Raw genomic sequence first — 13,037 nt, forward strand, 5'->3', positions numbered from 1 at the left:
ACGTGTTCTTTGCATTTTTTACACATCAAACTGTTGACCTTTTGATTTGTGCAGAGGAGAGTGGGAGAGGAGAGAGAGAGATGGGATAGAGGGAGTGAGAGAGTGGGTGAGAGAGGGGGTGACGAGGTGAGAGAGAGGGGGTAGAGAGAGGGAGGGATAACAGAGAGAGGGAGGTAGAGAGAGGGGGATAGAGAGAGGGAGGGGGATACAGAGGGGGGAGAGAGGAAGGGGGAGAGAGGGGTAGCAGAGAGGGGGAGGGGTAGTGATGGGGAGGGGTAGTGACGGGGAGGGGGGAGAGGGGTAGCAGAGAGGGGGAGAGAGGGGCACTGTGATTGCACTGTTTCCTTGATGCCATTTTGCATTGTGTCAGTACTACAACTCAGCTGGGTTGAAGGATTGTGATGGGTAGAGTTTGTGAGAGGAGAAACAGGCAGTGTACATTAGGGAGAATAAGGGTAGGACAGCTGATACTAGGGTGGGAGAGGCTGCAGCAAGTGCATAGGGTAAGAATGTACTGACGAAAAGATTTTGAGAGGGGGAGGGGGGAGAGCGGGGCAGGGGAAGAGAGGGGGAGAGATGGAGGAAGAGGGGAGAGAGGATTGGGGGGAGGGGGCGGCCGAGGGGGGAGGGGGCGGCCGAGGGGGGAGGGCGCGGCCGAGGGGGGAGGGCGCGGCCGAGGGGGGAAGGGGGCGGCCGAGGGGGGAGGGCGCGGCCGAGGGGGGAGGGCGCGGCCGAGGGGGGAGGGCGCGGCCGAGGGGGGAGGGCGCAGCCGAGGGGGAGGGGGCGGCCGAGGGGGGAGGGGGGCGGCCGAGGGGGGAGGGGGCGGCCGAGGGGGGAGGGGGCGGCCGAGGGGGGAGGGGGCGGCCGAGGGGGGAGGGGGGCGGCCGAGGGGGGGAGGGCGCGGCCGAGGGGGGAGGGCGCGGCCGAGGGGGGAGGGCGCGGCCGAGGGGGGAGGGCGCGGCCGAGGGGGGAGGGGGCGGCCGAGGGGGGAGGGGGCGGCCGAGGGGGGAGGGGGCGGCCGAGGGGGGAGGGGGCGGCCGAGGGGAGAGGGGGCGGCCGAGGGGAGAGGGGGCGGCCGAGGGGGGAGGGGCCGGCCGAGGGGGGAGGGGGCCGGCCGAGGGGGGAGGGGACGGCCGAGGGGAGAGGGGACGGCCAAGGGGAGAGGGGACGGCCAAGGGGAGAGGGGACGGCCAAGGGGAGAGGGGACGGCTAAGGGGAGAGGGGACGGCTAAGGGGAGAGGGGACGGCTAAGGGGAGAGGGGACGGCTAAGGGGAGAGGGGACGGCTAAGGGGAGAGGGGACGGCTAAGGGGAGAGGGGACGGCTAAGGGGAGAGGGGACGGCTAAGGGGAGAGGGGGACGGCTAAGGGGAGAGGGGACGGCTAAGGGGAGAGGGGACGGCTAAGGGGAGAGGGGACGGCTAAGGGGAGATGGGACGGCTAAGGGGAGAGGGGACGGCTAAGGGGTGCAGCTGTGGGGGGGGAGGGGAAGGGCGAGATAGGGAGGGGGAGTGAGCAGGTTGGGGAATAGGGAGGGGGAGTGAGCAGGTTGGGGAATAGGGAGAGAGGGGGAATGGGGGAGGGAATGAGCAGGATGGGGGATAGGGAGAGAAGGGGGATGAGGGAGAGAGGGGGGGATGGGGGAGCACAAGAAGGGAGGCGGAGAGAGAGAGAGAGAGAGAGAGAGAGAGAGAGAGAGAGAGAGAGAGAGAGGAGGGGGGGAGTGAGAGGGGGGGTTGCACACGCACACACACTTCAGTGTGCATGTTCGTGCTATACAGGGTGTGACAGAATATACAGGATATAACAGAAAAATCTAGTAAAAATGGGCTCTAAAATGCATACCTTAACAGCTATGAGCACTTTTTCATCACTGCTACTGTGAAACCCATTTCTTCAAATGAAGAAGTGGTCATAGCTCTTAAGGTATGCATTTTAGAGTTCTTGTTTACTACACTGTTTTGCTTCATATGATTGTTGTTGTCATGTCCCTGAATACTGACCACTCATCCTGGGACACCCTGTATAGCTAGGAGGAAGGAATAATACAAACGTTCCTAATGTGGTTTACGTGCCTTTCGATGACTCAGTTATTTGAAGAGTTATAACCTTCACTCCTTCCATTATTTGTGTGGCAAATAGTTCAGCTTTCAGCTGCAGTGACTCCAAGCGTCGCAGTTAACACAGCTGTTATTTTGCTTTTATGGACCTGGGCTTTGGTTTGGGACTCTGAGTGATTTTGTGTAAGACTATTCTGCCCTGTCTATTAGTGCTGATTTAAGCTCATGTTACTTGTAGTCATAACATACACACTATACTTCGTTTTTGGCCATCACTTGGCATTAATCTCAATTTACACATGAGATGTGGTTCATGGCAGTGCACTTCTTAGTTTGTATCCAGCAGCAAGACAAAAACTTTAAAAAATGACTATCTGAGTTAACACAGACCTGCAGTTGTTTCTTCCTCAGTTCAAAACAGTTCTCCATATTACTGCTCATGAGGCAACACACCAGCTCAACCATTCTTTCCTACCAACAGAGTGTAAGGACACATCTGCAACAAATTGCTCTTTCAGTCCCTTCAAGTTGATTATTTAGTATCACACTCGTATGAAAGAGTATAGTTGTAGCAAAAGTCTGTGTTGCGCACAGTAAAATTTCGATCAGGTGGACATCCTTGATGACACCAGACAGTAGCCTCGAGAAACTGTCTTTGTGCAATCTGTGAGCTTGGTCAAATCCAACATCACAAGGTAAATGTCACATACTCACCATAACTAGTCCAAAATGTATCTAAAGAATAGAGTGACAGACTAGTGTGGTGCGTAACAAACTGTTTTGTGCAGTTAGCAAACTGCTTGTCCATTGCTGCACAATTCTACTTCAATATTCCAGGTGCACTTCTAGCATCAGATATGTTTACACAACCCCCTTGAACAGCTTGTAAACAAACGTTGTAACTTTGTACTCTAACACAGTATAAGCTGCTTCTGTTGATATTATCTTCTGGTGGTGATAAAAGACTGACTATAATGAAGCTTGGTATAGGGGAAGAAAAATATTCTAGGTCAAAAGATAGTTCTGCAGCAACACGTCATGACAAATAGTGCTTTAGTAATGAAGTGTTTCATTTTTTATTTATTTCTTACTGCTCACCCTTTATATTTCATAGTCATTCAATATTTTTCTGAATCTTTTTTTTAAAAAAGAAGGCACATATCTAATTTCCCCTCTTTCCTACCCATCATTTTTTTTACTCTACAGCTGTCAAATCAAACTGTCAAACCTTCAAATTATAGAGAATTAGTTCTGCTTTCATTTACACAGCTTATACTCTTCTTATCAAATTCCACGAGGCAGAATGTTTGGCCAGTATTTTTTGCCTTCAGGCAGTGAAATTGCAAGTATTTGTCAACCAAAATATTATTGCACCTGGGAGTGAGAGTGCTTTGGTCAGCTTATTGTAAGTTTTTATCATGATATTTCATGAGAACATGCTGAATCACTTGATAGTATATGCACAACTCTCCTGAAATAATTAACAATGTGATGCATTTTTCTTAGCCACCACTGTACTTGTTTACTGTAATGTCGCCACACATTCCCAATAACAGCCATGAGAGGCCAAATGCAATAATATTGTGGACAGGTAATACTGATGACAGACACATATAAAAGTAGAAAATACTGATTCAGCTTTCAGAACTGTTAGTGCTTTTCTCAAGGAGGAAAAGGAGTAGGTTGGGAAAGGTTGGAATGAAGGACAGGTCACTCACATTCAAGTCTGATAATGAGGGAAGACAAAGGTAAAGGGAAAGGCATCAGAGAGGGTTGGAGATCAGAGTTCCATATTCATTATGCACCATACAACTGATTGTATAATTTAAATGGATAGATAAAAAAAATCTACTCACCAAGGAGCAGCTTATCTACCTATTTTTTATCTATCCATTTGTCTATGCATTATCAATAATTGATTATTATAATTAAAAACAAAGATTCCAAGACTTACCAAGTGGGAAAGTGCCGGTAGATAGGCACAATGAATAAAACACAAGCACACACACAGAGAATTTCGAGCTTTCGCAACCGGCGGCTGCTTCGTCAGGAAAGAGGGAAGGAAAAGGAAAGATGAAAGGATGTGGGTTTTAAGGGAGAGGGTAAGGAGTCATTCCAATCCCGGGAGCAGAAAGACTTACCTTACACACACACACACACACACACACACACACACACACACACACACATCCATACCTACACAGGGTATCTGTGTATGTATGGATGGATATGTGTGTGTGTGTGTGTGTGTGTGTGTGTGTGTGTGTGTGTGTGTGTGTGTGTGTGTGTGTGCGCGTGTGTGTGTGCGTGCGCGCAAGTATATACACCCTGTGTCTGTGTATGTATTGATGGATATCTGTGTGTGTGTGTGTGTGTGTGTGTGTGTGTGTGTGCGCGCGCGAGTACATACCTATCCTTTTTCCCCCCTAAGGTAAGTCTTTCCGCTCCCGGGATTGGAATGACTCCTTACCCTCTCCCTTAAAACCCACATCCTTTCATCTTTCCTTTTCCTTCCCTCTTTCCTGACGAAGCAGCCGCCGGTTGCGAAAGCTCGAAATTCTCTGTGTGTGTGTGTGTGTTTGTGTTTTATTCATTGTGCCTATCTACCAGCGCTTTCCCGCTTGGTGAATCTTGAAATCTTTGTTTTTAATATATTTTTTCCATGTGGAAGTTTCTTTCTATTTTATTTACATGATTATTATCATTGTTATACAACTGATTGTGTCACATAGCCTAGTGAGATTCTGGCCTTATAAGCTTTCCATCCTTAATTTTTGTTCTCCAAAATTTTGTTTTGACATAGAGACTGTTGGCTACATTCAACTGGTCATAATAGTAAATATAATATCTAGTGTGGCTTTAAAAGTATTTCTGGCGTGTGAATAACAATAGTAATTCGAATAATGAAAACTATAGATGTCTTCCACGCTTAAGCTTTCGGTAAGGAAACATAGTTAATAAAGGTGAATAGAACCAAACTGCACACAAATATAATCACATTATGGGCCAGCAGATTACAAGAAAAGCAGACAAGAAATGTGAGAAATGACATATAAACAGTAAAGAGACCCTGGTTGCATTTATGAGGCATGGTTTTATTTTAATTACTGTTTTGAAATTTAAAAAAGGTGTGCTAAGATATCTCAATAATTTTATTTTTACATGAAAGCCTGTACCTTAATCTACTCTTCTACATAATTTCCGTCAATATTGAGGCACTTGCATTAAGGTTGTACCAGTTTTTGAATACCCTCCTCATAGAAGTCTACCGCCCAGGTGTTTCTTCAAGTGCAGGAATGGATGGTAGTCACTGGGCACAAGATCGGGACTGTATGGAGGATGATCTAGAGTTTCCCATCAAAAAGATGTGATGAGATCTTTGGCCTGATTTGCCACATGCGGACGGGCATTGTCTTGCAGTAAAACGATGCCCTTGCTCAACTTCCATGGACTGTTGCTTTGATTGTGGTGTGATGTAGGCCACTCACATTTCATCACCCATAACAATTTGGCTTAAGAAATCATCACCGCCATTGTGGTACTGCTCAAGGAAAGTCAATGCACTGTCTAAATGTTTGGTTTTGTGCACATCTGTCAATATTTTCGGTAGCCAATGTGCGCACACTTTCAGCAATTCAAGTACTCGGTCACAATGCCATACAAAACAATATGAGAAACATTAGGATAGTTATACTGCAAGAAGGAATTTGTAAAGCGTCTGTTTTCTCTCACATTATTTTCCACTGCACCAAACTTTCATTAATGACCGAAGGATGCCCACTCCGTTCTTCATCATGCACATTTGTGCAGCCATCTTTAAATGCTCTCATCCACTTTCTTAGCATTCCATCACTCATAATGTTTTTTCCGTAAATTGCACAGCTCGCACGATGAATATCGATCACTTTTAGGCCTTTAGCACTAAGAAATCTTATAACAGCCCGTACTTCACAGTCAGTGGGACTCACGATTATCGGAGGCATCTTAAACACTCAGTACACAACGTAAACAAGGAAGAAGCAGACTGTAATGGCGTCAGTGCATAGATTAAGGTACAGGCTTTTATGTAAAAATAAAATTATTGAGATATCTTAGCACGTCTTTTTTTAAATTTCAAAATGGTACTTACTTAAAAAAAACATGATTCGTACAAGGAGTGTGTAACCTCTTTTGACACAGGCTTGTTAAAGAAGACAAAGATAAGCACATGAGACAATCTGGAGAATGGACAGGTGAAAGCACTGTAAAGAATGGATACAGATGTCTCAAACTACAGTCACGATATTTCTAGGTTAAAGCTGATCTTATTTCTTCACCAACTAATAAGAAACATCAAAAGATAGGAAGAAAATGTTAATTTTGCTGGATGAATAAGGAAGTCTAGAAATGTTTTGTAGTCAAACCAAAATTGCATATAACTCTTATGTATTAAGAAATTAATTTCTTCATAACATTTCCATCCACCACGAGTGAAATGTTACACACATATGCATTATACAGATTTCTGAGACAAACTAAATGCTGTGCTACGTTACCTTGCTATTCCTTTGTGAGCTATGTCTGTGCGGTACTGTGCACCATCAAAGTTTATAGTGCTAACACACATCTTCCTTGCCCTTGCTGCAGCAACAGTTAAGTCATGAGCAAGAGCCACTGTTATTAGCACTCTGCCCCCATTAGTGACAAGCTCGCCTGATGCATTTTGTGCTGTACCACTGTGAAACACGAGATTATTGGGTATTTGCATTGCTTCCTCAATCCCTGAAACAGAGTTCAAAGTTTACATTTAGTTATATTGTTCCCATCAATACCAAACTGACAGAAATAAAAAATTCTGTAAGAAGTAATAAGTGTATAAAACTCAATCACACCCAAAGCTACATGACTGGGATACAACCAACATTACATTTCTGAAATGAATGGAAAAAATGCTGATCCAGTATATGCAATGTCTCACACCCAAGGACAGTACATTTCTGTGTCGTTTTCAAAGGACAATCTTTTCTCTTAAAGAGCCAGTAAAACTTAGATCTCCTTCACCTACTGTCAACAATCAGATCTGGCAAGGATGTTGAGAAGTCAGAGGTACAGGCTGTACATTACACCAATGATTAAGTATAAGACTAAAAAGGTGATTTTGTAAATAAAAGATTACTACATTGACTTAAAAATATTATATATTTTGTTTAAGGATTATGTCTGGAAAATGGAATTAATCCATGCGAATAGTGGTGAGCAATATTTCACCGACAACTGAGGACACCTATGGTTCGTTAAACATATGTATGGAGAACAGGGTCCGAACATGTAATAAAACAATTCTGTCAAAATTTTCAATTATTATTTAGTAGCTTTCAAGCATAAACAGGTGCAGATATACTTAGACAGTTTTCAATGTGGCAGATCACCTGACCACAGGGAACTGGTGCAAGAAATTAAAGGCTATCTATGCGTTGGCTGTTTTGAGAGAACAATAGCCAATAAACAGGAAATTGTTCATGATTCACAAGGAAACTACGATAATGTAAAAGAGGGTAGCAGGGACCTGAAATCAATCCTCAATCATTAGGATTCCCAAACATTATAAGGGAGCGTCACAAACAACCACCTGGATAATGCAACAATCATGACACCACTCAGCTATCACCTCATACAATCAAAAATAATCAGTTACTGATAATATAATGTAAATGGATAAATAAAATCAGCTTTTTTAATATATCGGTTTACATTATATTATCTCATACAATCAGTTTCTATCAGGAGCTGGACAGATTGAATCCCTACAATCAGGTGAGAATCTCCAAATCTTCGGCTGCTGTCACAGCAAATTAGCACAATGAATATGTTGTCAAGTCCAAGCAACAAGTTTCTAAACAGAAGGGGAAGAGGAAGCAAAATGAAATTTGATGGGTTGGGAGGGTATGTAATGTTATTTCAGTGATCATGGTATCGAGTCAAATTTTCAAAGAACTTTGATGTACTAGTTCATATATCAGTATGGAACTGCATCTACTCTGGCCTGGATGCTTACAATAATTTGGTTCGAAAGGGTATCATGAAGCCGATGTATCCTCTCTGAGGTAAGATGGCCCACAACTGTTGTAATTAGTCCTTGAGGATACTGGCACTGCGAAGGAGTTGACATCCAAGCTGATCCCATGTATATGTTCTGTTAAGAACAGATTTGGGATGGCCATTGTAGTCTCAATGTCTTTCAAACAGTACATAGATGTGTAGATGCATGCTGTAAGTGTGGATGAGAATTGTTCAGCTGAAAAAAGGCACCACGATACTGTTGCAAGAGAGGTAACACATGAAGATGCAGGATGTCTCTATGGTTGTACAATTAAGAGCTCCCTCAATCACTACCACCAGTTAACTGAAGTCATACCTGAGGGCTCCCCATACCTTGAGTCAGAAGTAACACTGCTGTTCCTCTCGAAGATATAGGAAGAATGTGATCTCTCCCCAAGTCACCACTGTAAAGAATCGTGTTTCATTGCTGAACTCAATGCAATGCCATTCATCAGTAGTCTATGCTTCCTGGTCATAGCACCACTTCAAATGCACCACTTCTGAAGTGGTATTAATGGCAGCAAACACACGGGATGTTAATTCTCTAGTCCAGCTATTGCTAGTCTCTGATCAATGGCACAGGATGACACAGAATATTACTTGTTCTTGGATGGCAGGTCCGGATACAAAGGTGTTACAATGTGCTCAGTCACGATCAGATGTGGTCGACTGGAACCTCGATGATGAGTACCCCCGTCCTCACATTCCCCTGTAGTTCAGCATCAGACAGCTGTCATGTCCAAATGCTCTGCCAGTCTGGATAGTGCACAATTCAATCAGCTGGCTAAGTTGAGACCTACAATGAGGCCCCTTTCAAACCCCGTGAGGGGCCGATAATGCTCTCTAAGAAGAGTTCACAGCATCTACATATACTTCACAGTGATCACTAAACATCTGACATGGTTCACACTCCCAATATATCCCTATGGGACCTTGTAATAATACTGAATACCTACAACACTAATGCGCCCTGGTAGCCGTTCTACCTGTCACAGAGAAATTTAACTCTAAATCATTTACACACTCATCAATGGTGTGTACAAGTACAAAGTTACACTGACTTTTGACCTTGTCTTCTGTGTGCTTTACTTGTTTTGTCAGGCAGTGTATAGTGACTGAAATGAGGCATGCTTCAACTTGTTCCCAAAAAGATGGGTTATATCTGGCAGGAGCACAGTGTGCTAATATACAGATGCTGTATACGAAGATCAGTAAAGATCATAATACCCCATTTACATTCATTCTGAGTTAAACATTTCAAAAACTCTTGCAGTAAATACAATCAAATGATCTGAACATTACCAATCAATGGTGGAAAATGTTTAAATGGGAGGATCCTAAGCAAATCTACTGCTTTATTATTGCTGATAGAGCTGAGTGTTGTGCATTCCAAATAAAAAATTCCTGACAAAACAATTAATTAGTTGTAATACATATTAGATTGCCGTGATACGACAAGTCGAAGGTAGTAAAACACTAGATCCATTACGTTCATTCATTATTTTGGTTATATGCTGCAAACTGTTCATTCAGTTAAATAACATTCTTGGCTCTTGTTACATACAGACTGCAGTAACTTGTTTACCTAATATTATGAATGTGTAAATACATCACCATATGCAAAGTAAATTAGTATATTGTATCCTTATGTATAAGAATAATAAGTGGTGCATTAAATAATTACCAGTAATAACTTTGCCTTTGGTAGATGACTCAGGATATTTCTGACTTGCCATTACAACTCCAACCGCATAGAAATCTCTCTTCCATTTCAGATTCACATTTTTCAGCAAATTAGTGCAGCAAGCCTGTATGAAACACATTTAAAAAAAATTAATATTCCTGTCAATATCCAATTCTTAACTCTCCAAAAATAATAATTTTCAGTGAAAAATGTTGCAGTAACTGCAGTTCATACTCATGGTACATACCCTCATGACCTGATACAGGTCTGAGTCAAGCAGAGGAAGAATCACTTGAGTTTCCGGATCACCAAATCGACAATTGAATTCCAGTACCTTAGGGCCATCGTTCGTAAGCATCAGTCCAGCATATAACACTCCTGGAAAAAATCATATACCAGAATAGAGGAGTTAAGTTGTGCAGAACCCTTACTTAAGTGAGATACTGACTGTGCATACAAGAAGTTTGGTAACCAAATAAAAAAAAAAGAGTGACAGTGTCAAATTTTTCAGTCATAGTGTCCTTTTTCACTGACCATATAAGAAAGTATTCACCTACTGACTTATTATTTTCTGGAGCACCACCCAATTACAACTAAAAAAGGAAAAAGAAAATCTCTCAGAGTTGTATATGATAACTCAGTTACAATATTCAGGAAGAATTTACAGAGTGAAAAATGGGAAGAAGTTTACCAAGAACACACAAGGAATTTTAATATTTTTCATAATAATACTCTTACAAGATAACAAATCCAGTTTTTCCTTTGCAACCCATCAATGAAATTTACAGTGAAAGCTGAGAAAAACTGGCAACTATCTGGAATCAGAAAATCTAGTGCTGCGAAGAGGGAGCTTTATTTTTTCAGGGAAGTCATTGTTCTGCATTTAGTTTTGAAATATGGGTCCTCAGCTTCTCCAAATTTCTCTGCGGAAGTTATTGTACAACATAGGCTGTTCTTATTTTTGAAATGAACACTTTGGTTTATGATTTTGCAACATTAAATATTTTTTCTCCGTTGGGCATTTTCAAGATACCTCCATCACAGCGAAAAACTACAATCACATATCTTACTTTCCACACATTAATGTGGTGAAAGTTCCTTCTAATGATTTTTAAGGAAACCTATAATAAAGGTTGCTTTTGAATGTGGTGGTAATGAGCATAACTTCCACAAATGTCAATTCCATATGTAGAATAGTAAAAAGCAGCCCTTACGCGAGTCTTTTTCACTGTGCCAGCATCAGCCACACTAAATCTATTGGTTCACATTTAAAATAAAATTGCAAAGGATTGCTTAACATTTCAACTTAAATGTGAACCAACAGATTCAATGTAGCTGACACTGGCACAGTGACAAAGGCCCACATAAGGGTTACATTTTATATTTTAAATACGAAATTGATATATGTGTGAGTTGTGTCCATTACCACCATGTTCATAAGCAACTTTTATTAGAGGTACCATCAGATGGAGCTTCCTTCACACAAATGAGTTCAAAATAAGACATGATTAGACTTTTTCACTGAGATGGAGATAGTTTGAGAATGCCCAAGGGGGTGAAATTAGCTAATAGAGCGAAATCATGAAATAAAGTGTTTATTTCAAAAACAAAAACAGCCTATGCACGGCAATGACTTCCCTGAAGAAATTTTCAGCTGCAGTTGATATATACAGAAGGCCACTGAGAGCTTTATTTCATGCAAAGGGATAACTGTAGACAAGACTTAAAAACACACTGCAAGCAGTATTGCAAAATTCTTCAATGTGTCATCAAAAATTCAAAAACCATGTACTATGCACAAAAACTTAATATTCCATAAACTAGGCAAGAGAAATTTGGAGCATTATTAGGCATGAAGTGAATAAACTCAGCAAGGCAAATATATTGAACTCCCAGATGACATTGGCATCAAGGCAGATAATACAAAATTAAAATCTTTGGGTACTAAATTCAATGTCCCAACAGTAGCTGAAAACATAGGGACAAAAAACTGTCCATCAAAGTCAGATCCAGTCAACTTACTTAGACACGTAATCCCTACTCCACCACCAGATGTCAGTTTTACCAACACCTGTGTCAGAGAGATTACTACACTCACAAGTCACTAAAAATAAGTAACTTTTTGGCTACAATGGTATCTCAGCCAACATACTAATCTCTTTTGCTGACATGATAGTATCACTCATACATTATCTTCGTGATCAGGTGATAAGTAAAGGAGTATTTCCTGGGGGAGGAAGCATGCAGTGGCAACACATATATACAAAAGTTGAGATACGCAACTGATGTCTAATTGTAGACAAATCTCCTTCCTTCCCATGTTCTCAAAAATATTTGAGAAAACAGCTTACAACAGAATACCCAACCAACTTTCTGAGAATAACCTTTTACTCTACTAAGGGTGCAATCTTCCATTTCACAAACTCATTTCCGGCAGAACTAAACAACAAAAATTGCCCTGCTGGTGTTTTCTGTGATCATGCCAAGACGTATGACTGTAGATACCATAAAATTCTGCTAGGGAAACTGGCATGGCAATTAAGTCCTTCCCCTCACTTGAATGAAGTCATATGTAAACAACAGAAAACAGTGTCATAAAATAATGATACAACATGTAAATTCTGCCTAACTCTAATATTTGTCCTTAGACTTTGTTTTGCCTGGTACAGAGGTAGTTAGCTATGGACTTGATTAGTGTGTTGCATCCATAAGTAGGTTTACACTAGCAGTTTGAGGTTATGTTGTATGTTGTTGCCTATGTGAATAGAATGTACAGAACAGTATTTTTTTTCTCTCTCCAGCATAATGGTAACACAGCCATAATTACAGTGATATTTGTGATTTGTTTGTGGAACATTTCCCACACATCCAACCTCCATTTTGATGAGGTATCTGCAAATTAAATTTAGGATTTGAAGAGACTATCTTGGTAGCATTGCTTCTTTATTCAGGTGGGCCAAAGCCTGTTATTACAGAAGAGAGTTCTAATGTTGATGTGCAATGTTCTGTGCAAACACCAACTAAATTTCAAAGAAAAATGTTCAAGGAGAATGAACTAGCAAGAACAAGCCAATATAAGATTCAAAAGAAGCTGAAATTGAGATCACAGAGACATGCTTCACTTCAAGGCCTCAATGAAGATGATCCAGACAGGCATCTGGAATTCTTTGAGATGCACGCTGTTCAATAAGCAGCCAATCCCAAGTTTTACAAAAGC

General features: G+C 41.9%; 1 protein-coding gene across 4 annotated transcripts in view; it reads right to left on the reverse strand.

Annotated features, from left to right (window-relative positions):
- The window catches only part of LOC126354610 (trifunctional purine biosynthetic protein adenosine-3), an 87,569-nt gene that overhangs the window by 51,559 nt on the left and 22,973 nt on the right, over positions 1–13,037 (reverse strand). For all 4 annotated transcript variants that reach the window (XM_050004366.1, XM_050004368.1, XM_050004369.1 and 1 more), the window contains exons 7-9: positions 10,068–10,198; positions 9,821–9,944; positions 6,594–6,819 (exon numbers count right to left, since the gene is read on the reverse strand). In XM_050004366.1, coding sequence (XP_049860323.1) covers positions 6,594–6,819; positions 9,821–9,944; positions 10,068–10,198 — 481 coding nt within the window. The remainder of the gene's footprint in view (positions 1–6,593; positions 6,820–9,820; positions 9,945–10,067; positions 10,199–13,037) is intronic.

Source organism: Schistocerca gregaria, chromosome 3 (genome assembly GCF_023897955.1).
Source record: "Schistocerca gregaria isolate iqSchGreg1 chromosome 3, iqSchGreg1.2, whole genome shotgun sequence".
Taxonomy (NCBI): domain Eukaryota; kingdom Metazoa; phylum Arthropoda; class Insecta; order Orthoptera; family Acrididae; genus Schistocerca; species Schistocerca gregaria.